This window comes from Panthera leo, chromosome A2, assembly GCF_018350215.1.
Source record: "Panthera leo isolate Ple1 chromosome A2, P.leo_Ple1_pat1.1, whole genome shotgun sequence".
Lineage (NCBI taxonomy): Eukaryota > Metazoa > Chordata > Mammalia > Carnivora > Felidae > Panthera > Panthera leo.
Genome location: NC_056680.1, coordinates 3,836,808 through 3,862,879, shown reverse-complemented (window position 1 = coordinate 3,862,879; position 26,072 = coordinate 3,836,808). Strand labels below are relative to the sequence as shown.

General features: G+C 62.7%; 1 protein-coding gene across 10 annotated transcripts in view; it reads left to right on the top strand.

Annotated features, from left to right (window-relative positions):
* The window catches only part of PTPRS (protein tyrosine phosphatase receptor type S), a 69,010-nt gene extending 46,487 nt beyond the window's left edge, over positions 1-22,523 (top strand). For 3 of the 10 annotated variants that reach the window (XM_042928109.1, XM_042928106.1, XM_042928107.1), the window contains 24 exons: positions 1,753-2,058; positions 3,166-3,359; positions 6,081-6,198; positions 7,883-8,488; positions 8,939-9,036; positions 9,685-9,938; positions 10,498-10,591; positions 10,683-10,898; positions 11,284-11,441; positions 11,946-11,957; positions 12,225-12,337; positions 13,762-13,809; positions 14,897-14,994; positions 15,082-15,205; positions 15,690-15,865; positions 15,944-16,063; positions 17,403-17,557; positions 17,636-17,921; positions 18,076-18,254; positions 18,889-19,015; positions 19,153-19,278; positions 20,197-20,351; positions 20,546-20,681; positions 21,218-22,523. In XM_042928109.1, the coding sequence (XP_042784043.1) occupies positions 1,753-2,058; positions 3,166-3,359; positions 6,081-6,198; positions 7,883-8,488; positions 8,939-9,036; positions 9,685-9,938; positions 10,498-10,591; positions 10,683-10,898; positions 11,284-11,441; positions 11,946-11,957; positions 12,225-12,337; positions 13,762-13,809; positions 14,897-14,994; positions 15,082-15,205; positions 15,690-15,865; positions 15,944-16,063; positions 17,403-17,557; positions 17,636-17,921; positions 18,076-18,254; positions 18,889-19,015; positions 19,153-19,278; positions 20,197-20,351; positions 20,546-20,681; positions 21,218-21,286 (3,968 nt within the window). In that variant the 3' untranslated portion in view covers positions 21,287-22,523. The remainder of the gene's footprint in view (positions 1-1,752; positions 2,059-3,165; positions 3,360-6,080; positions 6,199-7,882; positions 8,489-8,938; positions 9,037-9,684; positions 9,939-10,497; positions 10,592-10,682; positions 10,899-11,283; positions 11,442-11,945; positions 11,958-12,224; positions 12,338-13,761; positions 13,810-14,896; positions 14,995-15,081; positions 15,206-15,689; positions 15,866-15,943; positions 16,064-17,402; positions 17,558-17,635; positions 17,922-18,075; positions 18,255-18,888; positions 19,016-19,152; positions 19,279-20,196; positions 20,352-20,545; positions 20,682-21,217) is intronic. The other 7 variants (XM_042928113.1, XM_042928111.1, XM_042928114.1 and 4 more) reach the window with 5 other exon arrangements.
* Positions 22,524-26,072: the final 3,549 nt, after the last annotated feature.

Genomic DNA, 26,072 nt, shown 5'->3' with positions numbered 1-26,072 from the left:
GGTATTTAGTATGTGGGGGCTAGTACTGTTATCCGATGAAGCCTCCAGCCCGGTGCCTGGCACGTAGTAGGTGCTCAGTACGTGGGGACTAGTACTGTTATCCGATGAAGCCCCCTGCCCGGTGCCTGGCACGTAGTAGGTGCTCAGTATGTGGGGACTAGTACTGTTATCCGATGAAGCCCCCAGCCCGGTGCCAGGCACGTAGTAGGTGCTCAGTATGTGGGGGCTAGTACTGTTATCCGATGAAGCCCCCAGCCCGGTGCCAGGCACGTAGTAGGTGCTCAGTATGTGGCGACCAGTACTGTTATCCGATGAAGCCCCCAGCCTGGTGCCTGGCACATAGTAGGTATTTAGTATGTGGGGGCTAGTACTGTTATCCGATGAAGCCCCAGCCCGGTGCCTGGCATGTAGTAGGTGCTCAGTATGTGGGGACTAGTACTGTTATCCGATGAAGCCCCCAGCCCGGTGCCTGGCACGTAGTAGGTGCCACATAATGGTCTATTTTTATGTTTAGAGGGTGATTAGGATGCCCAGCCCATAGTAGGTGCCGAGTAAATGAGATCTGCCGTTGATCTGTGAAGGACGTCGTGTGGTGCCAGGTACACAGTAGGGGCTCCACGCAGAAGAGCTGTCGTCCGTCACGACCTTGGCATGCAGTAGTTGCCTAATTTGGGCTGTGCGCCCTGTGAGGCCCCGAGCCTGGTGCCAGCACAAGGAAGGGGTGTCCAGCGAGCAGGCCCTCGTGCTATTACTCTCCAGAGCCCTCGGCATGCTCACTGGCACACAGTAGGTGCTCAGACGTGGGCGCTGTTTTGTCTTCAGTGAGGCCGAGAGGGCGGTCCTAGGGGGAGCCAGCCCTAGGGTGGCCTCCGGAGCCCCCGATTCCAACTGGTGTCCGCCACGTAGGTGTTTTTGCCGTTAACCTACGACGCTCTTTAAAAAACAACAAAACCGGCTTTTCTGTGTTAAGTTTACCTGTTTTGAGAGCTAGAAGCAGGGGGCGGAGACAGAGCATCCCAAGCGGCCTCCGCACCGTCAGCGCAGAGCCTGCCGCGAGGCTCAGACCCACGAACTGTGAGACTGTGACCTGAGCCCAAGTCGAGACTCGGATGCTTAAGCGACCGAGCTACCCAGGTGCCCCAAACCTGTGGAGCGCTTCACACTGCCTAGCACACAGTGGGTGCCCAACAGATGGGACCCGTCCTGCTTCTACACTGACCGTGCTATCCCCCTGGCACACAGTAGGTGTTCGCTAAGTACCTCTACCGTTACCCCGTGGCGCCCTTGGCCCGGTGCTTGGCGCGTAGCAGGTGTTCAATAAATAGATGCTTCTACGGCCGTCCCGTGCCGCCCTGGCACCTGCCCCGTGTGTGACGGGTGCTTCGCGACCGGGGCTTTTCTTGCGGGTCTGCGCACAGCTAGCCACACGCGCGCGCGCGCACACACGCGCGCTCCCCGGGGACTGTGGCCGCCCCCTCCCCAGGGCCGCCTGCGCGCGCCGGGCGGCGGGCGGCGGTGCTGAGCGCAGCGTTCTTGGCCAGCCCTCCCGGCCCCTCCCCTCCCCCCACCCGTCCATCTCACCTTTGGTTGACACCCGCCTCTTCTGGGTTCGACTTCTCTTTGGTTTAGTTCTGTTTTGTTTGTTATCATCTTCTGTTTTATTTTCTCTTTCCCATCTTTTGTTTCCCCGCCCCCCTCCCCCCGCCCATCCCGCCTCCCCTCCCCGCCCCCACGTTCTCCCCCCTCCAATAGAACCGTCAGCCCCCCCTCAAGACGTTAAATGCGTCAGCACGCGCTCCACGGCCATTTTGGTAAGTTGGCGCCCGCCGCCGCCGGAAACGCACAACGGGGCCCTGGTGAGCTATAGCGTCCGCTACCGACCGCTGGGCTCGGAGGATCCGCAACCCAAGGAGGTGAACGGCATTCCCCCGACCGCCACTCAGATCCTGCTGGAGGCGCTGGACAAGTGGACGGAGTATCGCATCACGACGGTCGCTCACACAGAGGTGGGACCAGGGCCCGAGAGCTCGCCCGTGGTCATCCGCACCGACGAGGACGGTGAGCACCCACCCCGGCCCACCCCCCTCCGCCTCGGCGCAGCCGGGGCTGGCTGGCGGTCAGAAGGTGGCAGCCCCGGTGTCGAGGGGCGGGCGTGAGACCGAGAGCCGTCCCGAGGATTCCCGGGCTCCTCGCTCCCGGGATCGTCCGTCCCCGGCCCCTCCGGGCAGTATTTTCGCCCCGAGCCCCGTGCCTGGGAAGGGGAGCGTGGCAGCCCCGCATTTTGGTCCGGCGCTGGCAAAGCCTGGAAGCGGTGCCTGCTCACCGCAAGCTCGCGATGCTCGCTGGCCCCGGAAACCTAGCTTTTAGGGGACGAGCCGGGATCGGCAGTTCCCTTGGGCTGAGCCGTCCCCGCGGGCAAGTGGGTCGGCGGTGGCGTGCCGGGGATGCGGCCGGCTCCTGGGGCACGGACACCGATCTGTAGCCACGGCCGAGCCCCGTGGTGCAGACGTTCCTGCCGTGGCCGACTTCTAGCTAGAAAGTTCGCGGCCGCGGGGTCCGCCGGTAGAAGCCGGGGCGCGGGGGGACCTGAAGCAAACAGCCAGTCCAGTAAGACGGCGGCTCCTGGGCGTCGGGAGTCCGGCTTGCCTTCCCGGCCCTGGCCTGCCTGAAAGGTGGGGCCCGCAGCCCCCCTGCACCCCCCACCCCCCCGTCAGGTAGGGAGGGCTCTCGTGTGGGGCTAGCTGCATACTGGTTCGCACGGGAACGGGCAGCCGGGCTGCCTGGGTTCGGGCCCCGGCTTTGCCTCTTCCTCACCCTGCGATCGAGGCCCCAGTTCCCATCTGTAAAATGGGAATAAGAGCCCCTGCCTCTAAGGGTGCTGTTAGGATGGACGAGGCAGTGTGGGTGAAGCCCGGGGAACGGAGCGTGCGGGGCCCGCTCGAGTCGTGTGGCCCTGGGCAGGGGGCTTAGGCTCTGGGGGGGGGGGGGCCCTCGGCTGCCCACCTGTAAGTGGGGCACACGGCCTCCCCCGTTGGTGGTGAGCGCTCAGACCATCCCAGCTAACCGGCAGCCACTTGGCTCCCTGGCACGGGGCAGCGCTGCTGCCCGGGGCAGGGCCGGGCGCCCCAGTAACGGCCCTGCCCGCCCCTCCCCTGCCCCCGCCAGTGCCCAGCGCGCCGCCGCGGAAGGTGGAGGCGGAGGCGCTCAACGCCACGGCCATCCGCGTGCTGTGGCGCTCGCCCGCGCCCGGCCGGCAGCACGGCCAGATCCGCGGCTACCAGGTCCACTACGTACGCATGGAGGGCGCCGAGGCCCGCGGGCCGCCGCGCATCAAGGACGTCATGCTGGCCGATGCCCAGGTGGGCGGGGCGCCGGGGCGGGGCCGGGGCGGGCGGGGCGCCGGGTGGGCGGGGCGGCCCCCAGACCCTGCGTTCCTGCCTTCTCGCTGCTGCTTCTGTCTCTCTCTCTGGCCACCTGCTCACCTACTCCTCTCTCCCCTGCCGCCTCCTCCCACGCTCAGTGGGAGACAGATGACACAGCCGAATACGTAAGTAGCACCCCTGCTCGGCCATTGCAGTGTTCTCCCGCGGGCCGTGCAGTGACGTGACCCCGTCCCCACCTCCCCTCCCCTGCACTTCCCTGGTAAGAGGGTCTTCCCCCCCTGGGCCCCAGATGCCTACTGGTTACCTCTTGGAGCTGGCAGCCTCGGTTTTGAAGTCAGGCAAATGGGCACAGGAACCCCGCAGGGGTCCCGGACGCAGGGCACAGGACGTGACCCACAGGTTGTATATGTCAGCCCTCTTGCCTGGATGGCCCCTAGGACCGGGCTCCCCTGCCCGTCCAGCCCGCAGCGCTGCTCCCTGTGGCTCGAGCTGTTCCTGCAGCCCCGACCCACCCCTGCACCCCACAGCCTCCCCGGTTGGACCCAGGCCTGGCAGATCCAGACTGGGCCTCTCTCTCCAACCCAGCCTGACCCTTTTATCACCCTTCCCGGTCTTCTCTGACCTCGAAGTTTCTCTCTGTGGCCAAAGTGTCCACTTGATCGGGGCCCTTGAGTGGCCAGAGGGTCAGTGGGCCCAGGGCAGGAAAGGAGGCCTGCAGTACCCTTTCCACCCCTCCGGGCTTTCTCAGGAGGCCCTGGGCCGGTTGGCATTGCTATGCCTCCTCTCCTCCGTCTGTCTTTCTAGAAGCCCTGACACAGAGGCGCGGGCTCTTAGGAGAGCCCCAAGCCTGATGTTCAGTTGATACCCGTCCCACCCCCCAGGGAAGGGAGGGGCGGGGAGTTCCCACCGGGGTTTTGGCCCAGCCCCTCCCACGCACCAACACCCCTGGAGGGGGTGAACGTGGGGCTCAGGGGCAGGAGACCCTCTCTCCGTGCATCCCTGTCCCCCTCCTCGTGCCCCTGACCCGGGGCCGCCCCACAGCTCCCTGGCATGCTGGACCGTGTCTGTGAGTGTGCATGCGTGGGGACGTGGGCACACGTGCAGCCGCGTGAGGGTGGACGCAGATACGTGTGCGGGTTGGAGGGCTCCGACGTTTGCCAGAGAAGCATTTACCGAGCACCTACTGTATGTAGATCCCGTGTAGCCAGGGGCTGCTGCAGGTGTGGAGGGGACCGAGACCGACCTGAGGCCGCCCCCCTGGGGGTCACAGTCCAGTGCAGGAGAGGGCCGTGAATACACTTGACCCTTGAACAACGCGGGTTTGGACTGTAGAGCTTCACTTTTATGCAGAATGTGGGGTTTTTGTTTTGTTTTTGGGTTAACGTTTTTTTTTTTTTTTTACGAACACACTACAGCACCATAAACGTATTTTCCCTTCCTCAGATCTCCTGTCTCTTCTTTAACTGCTTTACTCTAAGGATACAGTGTAGAACGGGGCACCTGAGTGGCTGAGTCGGTTAAGCATCTGACTTCGGCTCAGGTCATGATCTCACGGTTCGTGGGTTCGATCCCCGCGTCGGGCTCTGTGCTGACAGCTCAGAGCCTGGAACCTGCTTCCGATTCTGTATCTCCCTCTCTCTGCCCTTCCCCCGCTTATGCGCATGAGTGCACGCGCTCTCTCAAAAATTAACATTAAAAATATATACAACATCTGGTACGTATAACGTATAAGGTGTATGGGGCGCCTGGGTGGCTCAGTCGGTTAAGCGTCCGACTTCGGCTCAGGTCGTGATCTCACGGTTTGTGAGTTCGAGCCCCGCGTCGGGCTCTGTGCTGTCAGTGCAGAGCCTGCTTGGGATTCTCTCTCCCTCCCTCTCTCCCTGGCCCTCCCCCGCTTGTACACACTCGCTCTCGCTCAAAATAAACTTTAAAAGAAAAAAAGCATACAGGATGCGTGAAATCGAGTATGTTACCTGTAAGCCTTCTTCTAGCCAACAGGGGGCTGATTGTAGTCGAGTTTTGGGGGAGTCAGAAGTTGTGTGCAGATTTTTGGCTGCACAGGGCGGGAGGCGGGGGGGGGGGGGGGGGGGGGGGGCTGGTCAGCGCCCCTCCCCCCCATGTTGTCCAAGGGTCAACGGTATGCGTCTCGTTAGAAGTCTGGCTGGGGCAGGGTATCGACGGTGATACAGAGGTTTACTCATCAGCTCTTGGGGGCAGGGCGGGGGGGGGGACAGTCCTGATTTGTAGCTTGTCCCCACTTCTGTGACGTAAATACTGCCCCACCGTGTCACCTCCAGGCTCCCTATGAGAGCGGGGTGCCTCATCAACCTGTAGCCCCTCTGCCCCAGGGAGGTGGGAGGAGGGTGGGTGCTCGCAGGTGCCCTCTGGCGGCCGCTGCGGGGCCGGGGGCCAGGACAGGGGGGCGGGGGCGGCAAGCGTGGGAGCCCCGGGTGACGGCGCCCGTCCGGGTGGAAGACGACGGGGTGCCGGGCTGCGTGTGCCCGTTTTAGCACGGACGTGTGACGTGTCGGGGGGTGTGCATGCGCTCGGATGCACGCCTCTGCCCGCGGACCGGGCCCCCCCCCCCCCCCCCCCACCGCCTGCCTTGCTTGACCCCAGCCTGGGGAGGGCGGGGGATGGGCAGGGCTGCTCTCAGCCCCGACTGTGTCGCCGACCCCTCCCCGTCCCTGCCCGCAGGAGATGGTCATCACAAACCTGCAGCCCGAGACCGCCTACTCCATCACGGTAGCCGCCTACACCATGAAAGGCGACGGTGCTCGCAGCAAACCCAAGGTGGTGGTGACCAAGGGAGCAGGTACGAGACCCCTGCACGGGCCCCCCGTCCCCAGACCGTCCCGCGGAGTCCTTGAGCTCGTGCGCTGGGCAGCGGGGACAGAGAGGCAAGGTGCGGGGGCTCCCCGGGAGGGCGTCCGGCCCTGCCACGTCCTAATCCCTGGCTTCCCTGCCCGCTTAGCTCCCGAAAGGTGGAAGCCGTTACCAGGCCTCTGTCCCGTCCGGGCTTCTCCGGGGCTGTTCCTTCTGCCTGGATACCCTTCTCCGGGCCAGCTGCTTGCTCCCCGTCCTTAGGTCTTTGATTCGCCCGCCCCTCCTCGGGAAGCCCTCCCCACCCCGCCCCCCGTGCCACAGCCTCGGTCCAGGGCTCCCTCCGGGCACCCCCAGCACCCCCATGCTGCCCCCGTCACAGCGGTGATGGCCCCGAGTGGGTTGTGGTTGAAAGTTACCGTGCCCATCGTCCCCGCTGCCCGCGACGCCTCTTCTCCGTGCAGCCCTGCCTCAGTTTCCCCCTCCGGCCCCTCCAGGCCCCTACCACCTGTCCCGAGGGACTGTTTTTACCCCAGCCAACGCTGACGAGGGAGAGGCAGCCGTGTAAGGGGAGAGGGTTCTGGGCGGAAGGCACAGCCCGGGCAAAGGTGTGGGGTGGGGGACGAGTTGGTTGTGTTTCAGGAGTGACGGGTCCCGAGGCCTCCCCCACGCATCCCGCACCCACCCCTTCCCCAGCAACCCTCCCTCTGCCCACATAGCTTGATGCTCCTGGCCCGCGGGACAACCCCTCCCCACGCTCCTGCCAATCCTTGCCCATGTGGTTCCCTCTGTCTGCCTGGTCTCTGTATCCTTCTGTGTCCAGCACCCTCGTTACCCGGGTACTTCCAAGCAGCCTCCCCTGATCGTTTCCTCTTCTCTCAGGGACGTTGCATCACAGAACCCACTACACATGCTGTGGCTGCTCAGAGCACAGTTCCCAAAAGGTCCTGATAAGTCCTGCAGGGAAGAAGCCTGGTTTTATTGAAGATTTTTAAAGTTTATTTGTTTATTTTGAGAGAGAGACCGCGCAAGCGGGAGAGGGACAGAGGGAGAGGGAGGGAGGGAGGGGGAGAGAGAGACAGAGAGAGAGAGAGAGAGAGAGAGAGAGAGAGAATCCCAAGCAGGGTCCCCGCTGCCAGCTGCGGGAGCCTGACGCGGGGCTCTGACCCACAAACCGTGAGATCATGACCTGAGCTGAAACCAAGAGTCAGATGCTTAACCTCCTGAGCCAGCCAGGCACCTCAGGGTTGGTTTTCTTTGTAGAGCATCTCTACTGCAGGACTTAGCAGGACCTTGGCGCGTTGCTTGCGAGAACCACGGGGCAAGGGCAGGGTCGTGGACATTGCTGTGTCCCATGGGTGTTAATCCTGTGCCAGCAGGAGGCAAGGGGCAGATCAGTGAGGCACAAGATGACTCACTTCCTAACGAAAAGAAAAGAGAAGCGTCCGAGGGCGTCTTCTGACATCTGTAGATGTTTTCCCGCATCAGGTCCCCCGAGTCCCCTGCCTCCTCGCCCGCCCTCCCACTCGCCCGGCACAGTGCCGCCGCAGGGCCTTTGCACAGGCTGCTTCCCTTGCCCGGAACACCGTTTCCGCTGCCACCCTCGGCGGCCCTATGCCCTTGCTCCCAGGCCGGGATGGCCCTGTGGCCCTGACGCTCGCCCTGTCTCCCCGCAGTGCTGGGCCGCCCCACCCTGTCGGTGCAGCAGACCCCCGAGGGCAGCCTGCTGGCACACTGGGAGCCCCCGGCCGGCACCGCTGAGGACCAGGTGCTGGGCTACCGTCTGCAGTTCGGCCGAGAGGACTCCCCCCTGGCCACGCTGGAGTTCCCGCCCACCGAGGACCACTACACGGCGCCGGGTGTGCATAAGGGGGCCACGTACGTGTTCCGGCTGGCGGCCCGCAGCCGAGGAGGCCTGGGCGAGGAGGCGGCCGAGGCCCTGAGCATCCCCGAGGACGCGCCCCGCGGCCACCCGCAGATCCTCGAGGCGGCCGGCAACGCCTCGGCCGGCACCGTCCTGCTCCGGTGGCTGCCGCCCGTGCCCGCCGAGCGCAACGGGGCCATCGTCAAGTACACGGTGGCCGTGCGGGAGGCCGGGGCCTTGGGCCCCGCCCGAGAGACCGAGCTGCCGGCAGTGGCCGAGCCGGGCGCCGAGAACGTGCTCACGCTGCAGGGCCTCAAGCCCGACACGGCTTATGACCTCCAAGTTCGGGCCCACACGCGCCAGGGCCCCGGCCCCTACAGCCCCCCCGTCCGCTACCGGACGTTCCTGCGGGACCAAGGTAGGCGCGCGGCGATCCCCGCACCAGAGCCGGACCGGGCCTCGTGCCCACCCCCACCCCAGCCCCCTCCCTCTCCCCCCGCCCAGGTAAGTGGTCACTTTTCTGCTTCCTCGTGGACGCTCAAGGCGAGTCCGGACCCCGAGGCTCCGGCGTTGGCAAAGGTGGGACCAGCGCCCCCACCGCCCCCCCACCCCCACCCCCGCTCCCCCCCTCCCCTCCCCCCTCCGCCCCTCCTTCTCTCTTGCAGCCGCGCCGTCTTCCCCGGCAGGGACTTGGGACAGGGCCAGGCAGGGCCAGGCAGGAAGGCCACGGGCACAGGCACAGCGGATGGCAGGGAGCGCCTGGGCCGCCCCACCCCACCCCGCCCCACCGCCCCGCCCCGCCCCGCCCCTCCCCGCACTCACGGGGCCTCTCCTCTGCTCTCTCCCACTTGGCTGCTGCCCCGCACAGTCTCGCCCAAGAACTTCAAGGTGAAGATGATCATGAAGACGTCGGTCCTGCTCAGCTGGGAGTTTCCTGACAACTATAACTCACCCACACCTTACAAGGTGCTCACCCCTCCCCCCCGCCCCCCGCCCCCACCGGCAACAGGCGGCCCAGGCTAGGGGCTGGGGCTTGGCCAGGGCTGGCCGTCGGTCTTGAGTCGCGGCTTGGACCAGGCTGGGGGTTCAGCTGGACTCGGGGCTGAGATCAGGCGAGTGCGAGGACTGAGGCTCAGAAGCTGGGCTCGTCTTGGGACCAGGGCTCAGCTGGCGTTGAGACTCGGTCCATGGTCAGCACTTAACCTGGGACGGGAACTCAGTCTGGGGTCAGGGCTCAGCTGGCCTTGAGGGATTGAGGCTCAGTCTGGGATCAGGCTCAATCTGAGGTTAGGGGTTAACAAGGGTGGGGACTCTGCTAGGATTGAGGCTCAGTCTGGGGTCAGGGCTCAGCTGGGATTGAGGATCTGTCTAGCACTGAGTTTTAGCCTGGGGTCGAGGTTCAGTCAGGATTGGGATTAGGGCTCGGTCGGGGCTGGGACTCAGTTGGGATTGAGGGTCTGTCTAGGGTCAGGGCTTAGTCCAGGGTTGAGGCTGCTTCTGGGATCGGTGCTCAGAGTTGGGGTTCAGCTGGGATTATGGCTCAGTCTGGGATCAAGGCTCAGCCAGGGTCGGGGGCTCACCCCAGGCCCCCGCTGAGCTAGCCTTGGCCCACAGATCCAATACAACGGGCTCACGCTGGACGTGGATGGCCGTACCACCAAAAAGCTCATCACGCACCTCAAGCCCAACACCTTCTACAACTTTGTGTTGACCAACCGAGGCAGCAGCCTGGGTGGCCTTCAGCAGACGGTCACTGCCTGGACCGCCTTCAACCTGCTCAGTGCCAAGCCCAGCGTGGCCCCCAAGCCCGACTCTGACGGCTTCATCATGGTGTATCTGCCCGACGGCCAGAGCCCCGTGCCTGTCCAGTATGATCCAAACCACCCCAGTGCCCCGAAACGTTCCTCCCACCCCCATTAGCCAGCTTTGTGACCGGGGCCAGGCGCTCAACCTCTCTGTGCTTTGGTGTCCTCGCGTGTCTATAAAACGCGAGTCACAGCAGCCCCCATCTCGCGTGGTTGCCCTGGTACCTCTCACGGGCACCGTCGCTAAAGGCGGCCTTGTGTTTTCTCCTCCGCCATTCCGGATACCAGGAATGAGATCCAACCGGGGTTGAGGGTTCCCAACGGGGAGAGGAGGGCTCAGCTTGGGAAGCAGAGGAGAATTAAGGACTCCGGGGACGTTGTGGGTGTGGAAGCTGGGGCTTTGAAGGATGTGTAGGAGTTCAAGAAACAGAACCGGAGTAGGCTTTCGAGGCAGAAGGAACCACCCCTTCAAAAGCCTGGAGGCTTGAGTCAGGACCTAGTCCTGTATGGCTGGGGCTCCAGGGGAGTAGCAGGAGGGAAGACGCAGAGAGCAGGGGCTCCCCCATCCACCTCCAACCAAGGCATCCCTCGGACGCACCCCCGATCCTCCTTCTCCCGACAGGAGTTACTTCATTGTGATGGTGCCGTTGCGTAAGTCTCGCGGTGGCCAGTTCCTGGCCCCTCTGGGTAGCCCAGAAGACATGGACCTGGAGGAGGTGAGGGCCCGGGGCCCAGGCCCGTCCTGCCTCTTGTGTGCCCAGGCGCTGCCGGCCGGGCTCTGAGCCACCCGCGCCTCTGTTCCCGCAGCTCATCCAGGACATCTCACGGCTGCAGAGGCGCAGCCTGCGGCACTCCCGCCAGCTGGAGGCGCCCCGCCCCTACATCGCAGCCCGCTTCTCGGTGCTGCCACCCACCTTCCACCCGGGCGACCAGAAGCAGTACGGCGGCTTTGACAACAGGGGCCTGGAGCCCGGTCACCGATACGTCCTCTTCGTGCTTGCGGTGCTGCAGAAGAGCGAGCCGGTGAGTCCCGAGTGGTGCCTGCCTGCGTCCAGCCTCGCCCTCTGAGCGGGCAGGCCCCGAAGCGACCTCAGCCCCCAGGGCGCTGGCCTCCGAGCCGGACCCCCATCCTCCCTGCCTTCTGTGATCCGGGCTGAAGCAGAGCAGGGGGGAAGGGGAGAGAGCAAAGATTGGCAAGGGCCAGGCCGTGGGGCGGAGGGGGGGGGGGTCCCCGGGGTCACGGGTCCTCGGGGGGGGGGGGGGGGGGTCCCCGGGGTCAGGGGTCCTCGGGAGCCATCAGAGGCTTTAGAGTAGGGGAGGGAGACAGGTTTGTGTTTGAGGACCACCCACCTGGCCACGAGGCGCGGGACGGGCACTGACGGAGGCCCCTCGCGCCCTGTTCCTGCAGACATTTGCGGCCAGCCCCTTCTCAGATCCCTTCCAGCTGGACAACCCGGACCCCCAGCCCATCGTGGACGGCGAGGAGGGCCTCATCTGGGTGATTGGGCCCGTGTTGGCTGTGGTCTTCATCATCTGCATTGTTATCGCCATCTTGCTCTACAAGAAGTGAGCCCCTCGCACTCCCCGCTTGATAGGAGGGAGGGCTTCCTGGAAGAGGAAGGCGGGTCCGGAAGGTCCAGGGAAGGGTTCTCTCGTAGAAGAAACAGAAACGAGAAAACTCCGGCCCAGAGAGGTTAAGCCACCTGGTCAAAGTCACACAGCCTGGGGAAGGGCCGGGGTTCACAGCGGGCTCGTGATTCGGTTCCTCTTAAGGTCCACGCTCCGCTCAGCGGGACGATTTGGGGTGGAGGCCGCCTCTGCCTAGTCTCACAAGGACAGTGAGTGTAGTGGCCACACAGGACACGTCTCAGCTTGGAAAGGGAAGGCTGGGACGTTCCTTTTCGTGGCGGGGACCCGAGCAGGAAGCATTAGCCCCGTTTTCCGGAGGAGACCAAGGCTCTGAGGGGTTAAGCAAGCCACCCAGCGTCCCCGAACAGGCCCTTTTTGGCCAGCATGGCCTCACCTGTCTTCTTTTCCCTCCTCCTCACCCGCGTGTGCTTTCGGGAGCAGCAAGCCCGACAGGTAAGGGTTGGCCCCATCCTAAGGAGACGTAGGGCAAGCGCTGAGGAGGAGGAACGGGGTGGCACCGTGCCCGTGGGGCGAGGGGACCCTCGGCTGTGCCGGCAGGCTGCGCGCGGTCCCGGGAACCCCAGTCCCACGTGTGCACGGTCCCTTTCCTCCCGGCTGGGTCGCTCACAGCCCCTGTGTTCACACGCGTACGTGTGCGTCTCTGGGCACGCTGGGCACACGCTGGCACGCTCACGGGCTCCTCTGCTTGCTCCCTCGAAGTAAACGCAAGGACTCAGAGCCCCGCACCAAATGCCTCCTGAACAACGCTGACCTCGCCCCCCACCACCCCAAGGACCCCGTGGAAATGAGACGCATTAACTTCCAGACCCCAGGTACGTGCCTCCCGCAGGCGCCGGGATCCTCACCGCCGGGGGCCGTAGCAGAGCGGAGGAGGAAGCAGCCGCCTTGGCGCTCGGCGGCCCCTCCTCTGCCCCTGCTGCGCCCTCCGGCGCAGTTAAGCGCCCGCTGCCCACCTTCCCGCGTGGACCTCAGCTTGGAGATTCCACAGACCGGTTCCCATGACAGCCGAGTGAGGCTTTTAAAAACAAAACGCTGCCTTCCGTTGGCGGTCGGGGTCGTCCCTGGGAGCAGAAAGGACACCTCAAACTCAAACCGACCGAAACCCCCTCCTTTCTTCTGGCAGAAAGGGCCATGCTTCCGTCCCCACTTCTGGTCTCCGGGCCCCTCAGTGGTGGGTGTTCGGGTTTTTCCGTGGCCTTTGCCCGTCCTCCCGTGGGATGTCCCCGTGGCGAGATACAGCGATGGTGCCTCCCCCCCTCCCCCCTCCCCCCTCCCCCCTGCCCTGCCTGGCTCCTGTGTGCGGCCCCGCCTCCTGACGGTTCCCTGTAGAGTCACGGGAGCGAGCTAAAGTCGCCTGCCGTGCCTCGGGGAGACTGAACGAACCAGGGTCTCGTCCTCGATCGTCTTTACGTGCAGTGACCCACATACTTTCTCATCTTTTCCCTCTTACTGGGCTCATGCCGGCTGCTTCTCACCACATAAGGGGTTTTTAATTTAACCGATGGCTGCTGTTCTCCTTCTGGGCTCACAGCATGATTACATCCACCATCTATGCGCACCCAGTCTCTGCTTCCTGTCGGCCTCCTGTCTCGTATTAACTGTTTCCGACCAAAAGGAGATTTTAGACATCTGTATTCAACTGATGGCTGCAGTCACTGCTCAGCCTTTTGGCTGAGACAAAGTGTAACTGATGGCTGCAGTCCTCCATAAGGGATCGTGAAGGGTCTCCTGCGGCACCTCTCACGTACCACTTTCCTTCTTCTGTGTCTGGACTGGGTTACATCGGTTTTTCCATTTCCCTCCAGATGTTAATTTTTAACACACGTATTTAACTGACGGCTGCTGTTCTTAAAGCTCACGGCATGGGCCCATATGTCCTTCCCCTGCCCCCAAGCTCCTCCCTCACCATCCTGCCACTCATCTAAAGTCTCTGCTGACCCTAACGGGCGCCAAGGCCAGGTTGGTCTGGGGGGATGCGTTAAAAGAGCCTAGGGCCTCAGAATCTTCCCGAGGTCACGGCTAAGAGCCAGGACCGGCTGAAGTCCAGTCAGAGGGGGTACACGGCAGCTGCTGCAGGTTCTCGGGTCGGGGCCCGGGCAGCGTGCGTCCCTCGTCGTTTCAGTTTGCTCTGCCCTTTGCGTCTGTTGGCTGGCCATTGTGCGTGCGTCCAGCGGGGGATGGGGGGAGGCGGGGCCCCTGCGTGTTTTCATTTATTTATTGTTTGCTGTTTCTGCAGATTCAGGCCTCAGCAGCCCCCTCAGGGAGCCGGGGTTTCACTTTGAAAGTTAGTTCCTGTGTCTCTCTGTTCTCAGCTTCCTTTCGCGCACCCCCACACCCCCGTTTGTTTTCATCTCTGTCCACCTGTCCTGTGCTGGCTTCTCAAGGGAGTCGGGGGTCTGGTCCGTTGGGCCCGTAGGTTGCTGGTTGTGACTGTGTGTCTGGGGGGGGGGGGGGTCCTCCGGCGTGACAGGCAGGGGGATCCACTGGGCAAACGGCCCTCGCTCCTTAGATAAGGGCTCTTGGGGAGCGCCCAGGGCAGCAGCTGTACGTAAGCCCGCCTGGCAGTCTTTTACGTCTGTCCCGGCCTGTAGCTCGGCCTGCCGGGCCCCAGGAGAGGAGAGGGGTCGTGCAGACGCAGACACTGGGGAGAAAGAGCCAGGCCCCCGCCCCGTTCCCTCCAGCAACCCCTCCCGCCGAAGGGTCACCACCATTCCATGTGCCAGATGAGGAAATGAGCCCCCGGAGGTCAGGGGCTCACCGCACCTGCTCCAAGCAGCTGCACAGACAGACGGGGACCCCCGAGCGCACACAGACACACACACACACACACACACACACACACACTGCCCCCTGCTCCCCAGTTCCCCAGCTCTGCCCGGCAGAAGACGTTGTAGTCCTTCTGATCCCAGAAGGATCTGATCCCAGAAAGGGGTGGCGTCTCCGGCCCCTGCCCTGGGGAACAGTGTCTCTCCAAAGGCCTGGCCAGCCCCGTCTGCTTCTTCCATTTCTGTGTCACTTGCCCGCTTGTTGCCATGAGGCTCCGGGAGCTTGAGGTCCTCCAGGGCGACCCTTCCCCAGCCCCTGCGTCCCCAGCTGGGTTGGGAGCACTGAGATGGGTGGACGGCGTCAGCCGGGGTTGTCAGACTCGGCTGGAGCTGCTCCTCGAACGCTCCACCTGCAGACAGACCCCCAGGCCGGGGGTCCTGGCCCCGGCGTGGGCCGACCTGAGCCCTCCCCTCCCCCGCCACTCCCTCTAACCGCGGCTCGTCCATTGCACACTCACACTGTAGAGCCCCCCGCCCCCCGCCCCCCGGTCCCCGGGCCGGCTCCCAAGTGACCGGCCCGCACCACGGGGTCTGCTCTCCCCCCAGGCATGCTTAGCCACCCCCCGATCCCCATCGCAGACATGGCAGAGCACACGGACCGCCTCAAGGCCAACGACAGCCTCAAGCTCTCCCAGGAGTATGAGGTGAGCTAGCCCCGCCTCCTGCCCCCCCCGCCCCCCCGCCCCCCCCAGCGCCCGTCCTGACGCCCCCCACCTCCCCTTCCCCTGCAGTCCATTGATCCAGGCCAGCAGTTCACGTGGGAACATTCCAACCTGGAGGTGAACAAGCCCAAAAACCGCTACGCCAACGTCATCGCATACGACCACTCCCGCGTCATCCTGCAGCCCATCGAAGGTAGCGGTCTGGGCCCCGTCCCGCCCTTGCCCGTTCTGAAGTGTGGACGAGCCAGGACACGGAGGGGGAAGCTGAAGCCTGATTCTGGTCATGGCTCCAGCCAGAAGCCACCCGGGTGTTTTAGATACGTACTTAACTGATGGCTGCTGTCCGTAATCGGTTTCCACACGTCCCTCTGTGTCAGTTGTTCTCAATGCCCAGGAAGCATTCACATGCTGGGGGAGAGGAAGCTAGGAGCGTTTCGAGGGTGGACCAGAGACGCCGCTCCGACCCCGCGATGCACAGAACAGCCCCGCCACAGAGAAAGCTGGCCCCCAGTGGTTGTAGCGCTCAGGAGGAGAAACCACAAAATTCATGCTCCGTGGTTTCTTTGGGGAGAGCTTGGGGCAGTCTAGGAGGACTTGCAGGAAGCGGTGGGCCAGAGAGAACCAGTGTAGGAGACGACAGCACCCCTGTTGATCTCTGGCTTCTCCCCGGGCTGTAGGCATTGTGGGTAGCGATTACATCAACGCCAACTATGTGGACGGCTACCGGAGGCAGAACGCATACATTGCCACACAGGGGCCGCTGCCCGAGACCTTCGGCGACTTCTGGCGCATGGTGTGGGAACAGCGCTCAGCTACCATCGTCATGATGACGCGGCTAGAGGAGAAATCACGGGTGAGGCTGGACCCTGCGGCCCCCGAGCCCCCGGCCAACCCCCGCCCATGCTCACCTCCGTTCTCTTGCCTTCCACAGGTCAAGTGTGATCAGTACTGGCCCAACCGGGGCACGGAGACGTATGGCTTCATCCAGGTGACGCTGCTCGACACCATCGAGCTGGCCACGTTCTGCGTTCGGACCTTCTCTTTGCACAAGGTAGGACCCGGGCTGGGGCTGGGGCTGTGGGAGGGGGTGGTGGGGGCGGAAGAGGAAGACTGGAGGCCCCAGCTTCTGCCCTGGGAGCTCCCCAAGAGACACAGAAAACCAGGCATGTCGGCCCAGGCTGACCACATGGTCTTGTAGCCCACTTCGTAGATGGGGAAACTGAGGCTCAGAGGAGGGCACCTCTCCTCTCCAGCCACACCAGAAGGACAAAACCAGCAGAACCCAACTTAGCAATGAACCTGTTGTCTCCTTGCCCTCTGGCCTCGCACAGTCTAGGCCTGTGATGGGTGGGAAACAAAGCTAGAAAGTCCCTGCCAGCTGGGGTAGTCAGGACTGGGGCAGAGGGAATCTTTAGACATGTATTTAACTGATGGCTGCTGTCAGTGACATGGTTCCATGTGTCTCTCTATATCAGTTGTTCTCAACTGGGACAGTTTGCCATCTGGAGGGCATTTTTTAATTGTTACTATGGGGAGCGGAGGTGCTACTGGTACCCCAACGTTCCCCAGACTCCAGCCAGGTCTTCTGTCAAAACTAAGCACACGTGGTATGTCAGGGCTTGATTTGGGTGCTGAGACACCCCAAGGACCAAGACAGACAAACTGTCTTGCTCTTTCAGAGCGTAAGTCTAGTTGACAAGGCACTGACAACAAATACGTCAAATAAGAAATCTTAACACATAGAAGGAGAAAAATAAAGTATCTGTCGGGAGACCTGGAGATGGTGAGGAAGGGAGCCATGAGGTCTGGGAAAACCGCATTCCTGGCAGAGGCTCAGCCTGTGCAAAGGTCCTGGGGCAGGATCATGCCTGGCATGATGAACCACCAGTGAGAAGGCCCTATATCATGGCTGTGGCAGAGTGACCGAGGAGGGGAGGGCCGGGAGGGGACCCGGCAGAGAATACAGAGCCTTGGGGAGGACTTGGTCTCTCGCCGCAAGGTGGATGGGAGCCCTGGAGGGTGGTGGGCAGAGGAGGGCCAACCTGATTCAGGTGCTCACAAGTGCTCTCTGGGGGCTACTACGGGGAGGACAGACTAGGGCGGTGAGGATTGGAGCGGCGGGACCAGGGCAGAAGGGACTGGACCAGGGAGTATAGACGGAGGCAGAGCCACCAGTCTGGGCTCCTGTGTTGGATGCGGGGTGGGGGGGGGGGGCCGCTGGGTCAAGGGCCACTCCTCCTCTGAGTTCTGGCCAGAACACCTGGGAGGAGGGAGCTGCCCCCGGCCGAGATCCGGGGGTGGGTTTGGGGGGAGAGGTGGGGCGCGAAGCTGGCCGCCTCGGCTCGTGCGTCGTGGGCCGCGGTGACGGGCAGTGTCCCCGTGGCCCCCAGAACGGCTCCAGCGAGAAACGCGAGGTACGGCAGTTCCAGTTCACGGCGTGGCCGGACCACGGGGTGCCCGAGTACCCGACGCCATTCCTGGCTTTCCTGCGGAGGGTGAAGGCCTGCAACCCGCCAGACGCGGGCCCCGTGGTCGTGCACTGCAGGTACCCCTGCCCGCCCCCCCCGCCCCCCGCCCCCGGCCCTCCCTCGGGGGCCCCTGACCGCGACGCGTGTCCCCGCAGCGCCGGCGTGGGCCGCACGGGCTGCTTCATCGTCATCGACGCCATGCTGGAGCGGATCAAGCCGGAGAAGACGGTGGACGTGTACGGCCACGTGACCCTCATGCGGTCCCAGCGCAACTATATGGTGCAGACCGAGGACCAGTACAGCTTCATCCACGAGGCCCTGCTGGAGGCCGTGGGCTGCGGCAACACGGAGGTGCCCGCCCGCAGCCTCTACGCCTACATCCAGAAGCTGGCCCAGGTGGAGCCCGGCGAGCACGTCACCGGCATGGAGCTCGAGTTCAAGGTTGGGAGGCGGGACGCCGGCGGGGGCGGCGGGGGCGGCGAGATCGGGATCGGGGCTGCCGTTGGCGCTCCGGCTGGGAAAACACACAGCCCTGCCCGGCCCCGGGGGCCGGAGGCCGCCCCGCCGGTGACCCCGGGCCTCCCGGTCTCCGCAGCGGCTGGCCAACTCCAAAGCCCACACATCCCGCTTCATCAGTGCCAATCTGCCTTGTAACAAGTTCAAGAACCGCCTGGTGAACATCATGCCCTATGAGAGCACACGGGTCTGCCTGCAGCCTATCCGTGGCGTGGAGGGCTCCGACTACATCAACGCCAGCTTCATCGACGGCTACAGGTACCTCGCCTTCGCCCCGCCCCCAAGGGGCCTCCAGCCTCACAGGGGAAACGGAGCTGGACACAGGCAGGCGCGGCCGAGGGGGAGGGGCTCTTTAGCTGGGTATTTAACCGATGGCTGCTGTCTCCCTCTGTCCTCTCCCGTCGCTGGTTTTCAACCTGGGCGGTTCTGCCGCCCAGGGAAAACCGACCAGTGCCTGGGGACATGCTGGTCCTAATGGGAGTGGGTGGAGGCCAGGGATGCTGCTGGACGCCTCGCACTGCCCAGCCCGGGGAACGACCCAGCCGCAAATGTCAGTGCTGAGGTTGAGACACCCTGGCACAGGGGTGGGGTGTGGCAGCAGAAGTCCCCGCCTGTTCAGAGGCTGGAGGGTGACAGGAAACAACCTGTGCAGACACCCGGAAGGAGTTTCCGGGCACCTGACGAGGTGGGGGAGGTCGGGGGAGGCCCGGCAGCCTCTGGGAGGTGATGCAGCTCCCGAGGCTGGCGGTTTCCCCGGGTGCACAACGGGCTCACGGAGAGGACCGAACGAGACAGACGGGGAGACGGCGCAGTGACCGGGGGGTCCTGAGTCGGCAGGGGCGTGGCAGGGGCGGGCACTGCATCTCACATGCCCCCCACCCCCACACCGCAGGCAGCAGAAGGCCTACATCGCGACGCAGGGGCCGCTGGCGGAGACCACGGAGGATTTCTGGCGTGCGCTGTGGGAGAACAACTCCACCATCGTGGTGATGCTGACCAAGCTGCGGGAGATGGGCAGGGTGAGCGGGGCGGGGCCGCTGGTGGGGCGGGGCCACGGGAGCCGGGGCGCGGCTGGGGCGGGGCCGGGGGCGGGGCGAGGGTGGGGCCAGGGAGCAGGGGTGGGGCCCGAGCCGACCGCAGCCCGCCTTCTCAACAGGAAAAATGTCACCAGTACTGGCCTGCCGAGCGCTCCGCCCGCTACCAGTACTTCGTGGTGGATCCGATGGCGGAATACAACATGCCTCAGTATATCCTGCGGGAGTTCAAGGTCACAGACGCCCGGGTGAGTATGGGGAGGGGTGGCTGGGAGGGCCTGGGACCCCGGGCCGGACTCTGCTCAGCACCACCTCGTGAGGTGGAGAAGGCTTCCCTAGTTGGGGGTAGAAGCAAAGGCCCGGGGGTAGGAGTAAGCATTGGGGGTTGGGAGGAGGAAGAGCGGGTCCTCGAGCTGAACGGTCACTCGTACCACCACAAGGGGGAAGAGAGGTTTGTGTCCCGTGCGGGTCCCACAGTCGAGCGTGTGCCGCGCTGCTCCCTAGGGAACAAGGCCCAAGGGGCCGTGCGAGAGGGAGCGAGCGGGGTGTCCCCTGGAAGCAGCAGTCTGCGGAGCTCTGTGTCGCAGCGCTGAAAGCAGGGTGGGGGAGACGTGACACAGGGTGCGGGGCCGGGGGCTGCGAGCGAGCGGCGGGGACGGGGTGGTCCCACCGCAGTGGGGAGGGGCGACGGGGCGTCACGCGGGTAGGGGTGGAAGGGGGCGGGGATTGGCTGGGACGAAGGGGCGGGTCAGTCGAGACGTTGCCAGCGGGTGGCGAAGGCTGATGAACGAACAGCGAACAGCTGTTGGTCGCGGCGATCGGGGCGGGGCGGGGCGGGGCGGGGCGGGGCGGGGCGGGCCCACGGGATTGGCGGGACGCGGGACCGGAGAATCAGTGGATGGTGTTGCTGGATGCGGCGAGGGTGGCAGCCGTGGGTGGTGAAGGATGAAAGCGAAAGGCGACGGCGTGGCGTGGGGCTCCCGCTGGACGGGAGGGGACACAGGAGCTCTGGGTGGCGGCTCGTGAGATGGCAGCACTGGACGAGGGGGCTGCTGGAGGGTGGCGTTGGCCGGTGACGGAAGGCGGGGCCGGAGGCGGGCCCGGGCGGGAAGCCAGCCGTGACCGCTGCCGACCTGAGCGGCGCGGCCGGACCCCCTCCGTTGCAGGACGGGCAGTCCCGGACCGTGCGGCAGTTCCAGTTCACGGACTGGCCGGAACAGGGCGTCCCGAAGTCGGGGGAGGGCTTCATCGACTTCATCGGCCAAGTGCACAAGACCAAGGAACAGTTCGGCCAGGACGGCCCCATCTCCGTCCACTGCAGGTGAGCCGCTGTCCCTCAGGCCCCAGCGCGCCCGCTGCCCGGCTGGGGAAACTGAGGCCCAGCGAGCGCAGCCTCGAGCCCCACCCAGGCGGTCCCGCTGGGGCTGTCTGCGTCCCTGAGGCATCGGGCGGTCACACGGGGTTCGCTCGCCCGGGCCCCTGACCGGCTGTGCCCTCCCCCTCCCCCCCCAACAGCGCCGGCGTGGGCAGGACGGGTGTGTTCATCACACTCAGCATCGTGCTAGAGCGCATGCGGTACGAGGGCGTCGTGGACATTTTCCAGACCGTGAAGATGCTGCGAACCCAGAGGCCGGCCATGGTGCAGACAGAGGTGAGGGCGGCGGGCGGGCCTCAGGTTCCTGTTCTGGGAGATGGGGGCGGTCACCTTGCATCCTGGGTCGTCTGGGAAGGTCCTCGGCACCTGTTTGGGGCCGGAAGGGGATGAGTCGGCCCTTTTGACACGAGGATAGACCGAAATCCAGAGCCGGGGGGCAGCTTCCCAAGTCACAGCACATTCATGGCTCAGCCAGGCCCCGACACAGGCCACGGCCCCCGAAGTCCCCCTGCTCCCCAGATGGGGAAAGCGAGGCCCAGAGCTAGAAGGGACTTCTCTGCGACCGCGTCCCTCAAGACCGTCCCGTCGCTCGGGAGACAGTGCTGGAGTGGGACTCCCAGCCCCGAGGGCACTGTTGCAGTGGGGGAGGGCGTGCGGGGACGGCGCCCAGCCTCCGCCACCGTGCAGAGGTGCGACTTGCCCCTGCTGCAGGAGCCGGGCGCCCGCCTTGCTCCCGAGGGCAGCGGGGAGCCCCGGCAGGCTAAGGAGGTGCAGAGGCGCCGACCTGAGCCGCGGTTCCCTCCCTCCCGCAGGACGAGTACCAGTTCTGTTACCAGGCCGCGCTGGAGTACCTCGGAAGCTTTGACCACTATGCAACCTAACGCCATGGTCGCCGCTGGCCCCGTGCCACCGGCCTGGATGCCTCTGCCCCTGCCGGGTGGGCCCCCGGAGACCTGGACCCCCGGCCGCCAGGGCAGGAGCGGGCAGCGGCCACGTTTCCGCTCGGCCTCCAGGAACGATGCGGCCCCCCGCAGCCTCGCCGGCCCGGCCACCGCCTCCGGCTACTGTCACATTCCTCATTTCCTTCCGATTCTGAACCGAGAGATTCCGGGGTGGGGGGGTGGGGGGGCGGTGAGCAAACAGGGGTTCTCCCCGGAACCGGAGGCGGGCAGGGCGGCCAGCTCGAGCCCCGGTCCTACCCCGCCCCTCCCCCCGCCCCCGCCCCCGGAGAGCCCTCCTGCCCTGCAGCCTGGTGTGGGGGGTGGGGGGTCCCACTGGGCAAGGGGCTCAGGATTCAGCTTTCTTTTCCAACTCAGTGTAACTGTATCCAGTGACATTTCTTTTTTTAAATAGTGTATTTTTTTTTTTCATTTTTTTTTAAAGAAGAAACAAACAGAAAAAAAAAAGACTTACCAGTCAACAAATTTAAAAAGAAGAACTTTGCGTATTCCTGTTCCATTCACAGACAGTCTATTTTTTCACCGTAGAGAACGTTCTCGAGCGACGGCTGTGTTCCCAGGCCTGCGCGTGCGGGGTCGGTCAGCCAGCCCCCAGGGCCGCCTGGCTTCCTTCTCCTGCCTTCGGAAGGTGGGCCCCACTTAAGAACAGAAGGCCCTTTTGCTCCTGGTTTCTTCCCTTTTTTTGCATTTTTCTTTTTTTTTCTTTTCTTTCTTTTTTTAATTCTGAAACATATCAAGGACCGTTCTGAGGGTGGGGCAGCGGGGGGACTCCGGCCCACCAGCGTCAGGTTCAAACCCACCGGGGTGGGTGCTGCCTCCGAGGAGAGGGCAGCGACCCCCCCCCACCCCGCCGCCTGAGCCCCAGCCGTCTCCCGCCCTTGTGGAGGGGGGACTGGACAAAACAGGGGGGGTCCCACTTCTTCTGGGAGAGAGAGAGACCATGTTCTGCGCGGATCGGGGACCCTTTCCCTCTGGGACTACGGGGCGGAAGACTGGGATCCCCCCCACCCCCGAGAAAGTGAGTTTTTCTCTTTGTATAAGAGTGGGTCTGCCGTCGCTTTCAACACTGTTTATTCAAACGGAAGCAGCTGGGTGGTTTTCCCACCTCTGCGTATGTAGATATATCAACTTTGTATTAAAGGAAGATCGTCTGACCCCGGCCGGTGGTGGAGTCTTTGTCCTAACCCCGTCCGTCCCGTCCCGTCCCTGGGGCAGGCGGGTGCCCGGAGAGCTGGTCTGTAAGAATGTGGCCCGGAGAGGTCGTGTTGCTCGTCCAAGGTCACACGGTGTCTAAAGGGCCGTACTGGGATCTGAGAACCCAGAACCAGAGGGGCCGGGCCAGCTCTGACAGGGCAGTCATCAGCCCAGTTTACAGATGGGGAAACAGAGGCTCAGAGAGGGACAGGTGCTGCCTGCAAGTCAAGTCACACAGTGGGTTTAAAGCAGAGCTGGGACTCGTGCCCCGCCAAAGGCCACGCCATGCTGCCCTCCCCTGACGGAGCGGAGTCCGTGGAGGGAAGCACGGGGTTGGAGCCACTGTTCCCCCACGCCATGGGCCACCCAGTGAGTGGATCCATACGCTGAGCTGGTCAGACGCTGGGGGCTGCAGGGTGTGCCCGAGCCTTCCTCCTCTGGCAGGGGTGCCGGGGGGTGGGTTGAACGATCCCTCCCGTGGTCACAGAGGAGCTCCAGGGACAAGAAAGGGTGGCCTTGGGGCAGGGGCCCAGCCTAGGAAAGGGTAGGGTCACCCGTTTGAGAAACCATCAGATCCAGGAGTCAGAAAGTCTATAACGTAGCTGGAAGTAACGCCATTAACAAGCTTAGTCAAACAGATTTATCAGACCCTATATCCCCCACCCCCAGGATCTCAGACACACGCAGAACATTTCTACAGATCAGCAGTGGAGATCTTCACAAATCCCAAGAAACAAGTAGATAACCAGATGTTGGCCTCAAGGGGTGTTAGCCTCCCTTAAGAAGGGCTTAGGTAAAAAAAAAAAAAAAATGGAAAGTAAAAAAACGTAAAGCACATTTCTAAGCAAGGCACAGGTTAAGGAAGGAATCAACATGAAACTTACAAAGCTTTTGAAACAGCAATTCGGATAGTAGGTGACATCATGTAACCTGTCAGACGCAGACAGAGGGAGACCCAGAGCAACATGTACAGCCTAGAACATGTTGAAAACGAGAAAGACCTGAACCAAGCTTTCGATTCAACTAACTAAAAAAGAATAAATGTCGGTAAAAAAGAAAGCAAGCTAAAAAGATTTAACTTCTGGACGGTTTCGAGGTTTTTTGGGTTTTTTTTAATATTTTTTGAAAGAGAGAGCATGAGCAGGGGAGGAGCAGGGGGGGTGGGGAGGGGGAGGAGACAGAATCGGAAGCAGGCCCCAGGCTCCCAGCGGTCAGCACAGAGCCCGACGTGGGGCTCGAACCCACAAACCGTGAGATCATGGCCTGAGCCGAAGTCGGATGCTTAACTGACTGAGCCACTCAGGTGCCCCCCCGAGGTTATCGTTTTGCATCCACCGAACGAAAACCTTTGAAAACCCCAGAAGTTAGATAAATCTGAGCTAAGTACAACAATCAAGAAAAGAGAGTAACCAGGAAGGTGGAAATCACTACAGATGGAAGCTCGCTTCTCTTTCCTTGTGAAACGCATCAGGGGCGCCGGCGGAGGTGGTGAGCTGGTGTGTGGGTCTCCCTTGTCCCACTGTGGGATGGGGGGGGGGGAGGGGGGCGCGGACAGTGAAGGGAAAAAGATTAGGAAGAAGCAGGACCACATCAGAGTTCCTGAGCCCAGATGACAAGTAGGGGGGAAGGGATCTTCTTAGTAACAGACTGTGGGACAAAGACGGACGGAACCGGCAGATTCTGACCCAAGCCTGGTCGTGCCTGAATCGTTCGGGACTTGACCAAGACTGCTCTGCGCAGAGAATCCTGCCCTCAAAACCCACCCCTCTGAGGAAGCAGCTGTTTTCTTTCTTTGGTCTCCCGAACCCTCTAAACAGGGTGTACCTTTCCCTCCGAACCGGAAACAGGACAAGGAGGGTCTCCAGGGAAAGATAACCTGTGTGACCCTCAGCGCTGGGGCTCAATCCTTGAGATGCTCCTGCTTATTGGTGCTGGTAGCACTGTTCCAAAGGCTCCGTGGAAACTGAGGACACGTAAGGAATTGCCTCAAACCCACAGACGTGACCAGAGACAGCATCTCCAGGCGCCCTGGCCCTACAGCAGGACAGCATGACCTCAGCGCCATTCATTGAGCGCTTACTGTATGCTTCGGCTCGTGCCGCATCGTTTAAGCCTTCCAACGATGCGCCGGTGGACAGATGAGGGAACTGAGGCGCAAACAGGTCGGGTCTCTTACCCAAGATCACACTGATAATACGCAGTGGAGCCCGGACGTGACTTTGCCCGTGTCCCAGAGCCCTCGTGAGGGCGTTCGAGGCATCTGCGTTCCACCTGCCCACGGCCGGCCTCACCCCCAGGCGGGAAGGGGCGGGGCCTAGAACAGAGCCCATCACCAAGGACTTGGGGACCAAAGCGCTCCGGGGAGTTCAAAGACCCTAAGTACACCCTTTGTCCCGAACGACATCACGTTACAACGTTGAAAGCAAAAACACCCGTGAGGAGAAACGGATCAAAACCACGGCCGTGCAGGAGACTGAACCTAACTCGGCAAAGGAAAAGACCGAGCTGGCAAAACAGGAAGGATCTTGAGATCAGGAGCGCAGTGGCAAACGCGGTCAACTGCATACGTGCGACGGGACTTTGTGCCCAACAAATAGAAAAGGCACATTCTGGGCAAACAGGGAGAGCCATCACGCAACCGGACCGTGTGTCGGGATAAAGGCGAGCTCCGCGTTCAGACTTCACTCGCTACCCACGACGCAACAGAATTTAGAAATCAGCGTGGATTCGTGGTTCCTCAAGGCCACGTAGATGGAAGCGTTAAACAGGAGTTCAGTCGCACGTATACTACAAGGTGTTCAGCGCTGGATGACGAGACCGTTGCAAATAAAAACCAAAAACGTACCCGGCGATCAATTTTAAGTCTTACGTGCATTTGCGGGGTGGAGGGAGGTCACTGAATATAAATGAAATAAGCAAGGACGTATTCAGAGGGAAATAGGTAGCCTTGCTATAAATGTGAGGAAAATAACAAAATAAACTCGTTAAGATTTCACCTTGATCATCTACAAAAAAAAAGAGAACAAACCCAAGGAAAGTCTAGGGAAAATACTAAGAAAATCAGAAATTAATGAGTGGGGAACTACAGGGACGCCTGGGTGGCTCAGTCGGTTGAGCGTCTGACTTCGGCTCAGGTCATGATCTCACAGCTCGTGAGTTCGAGCCCCCAGGTCGGGCTCTTTGCTGACGGCTCGGAGCCTGGAGGCGGCTTCGGATTCTGTGTCTCCGTCTCTGCCCATCCCCCCACTCACGCGCGCTCTCTCTCTCTCTCTCTCTCTCTGTCTCAAAAATAAATATTAAAAAATTAAAGAATCACCCTGAGCAAAACAGGCTGCAAGAATTTCATTACATTAACTAATATGGAACCTTTAAAAAATTTGTTTTAATGTTTATTTATTTTTGAAAGAGAATGTGTGCGAGTGGGAGAGGGGCAGAGAGAGAGGGAGACAGGATCCAAAACAGGCTCTGCGCTGACAGCAGAGGGCCCGATGTAGGGTTTGAAGTCTTGAATCAC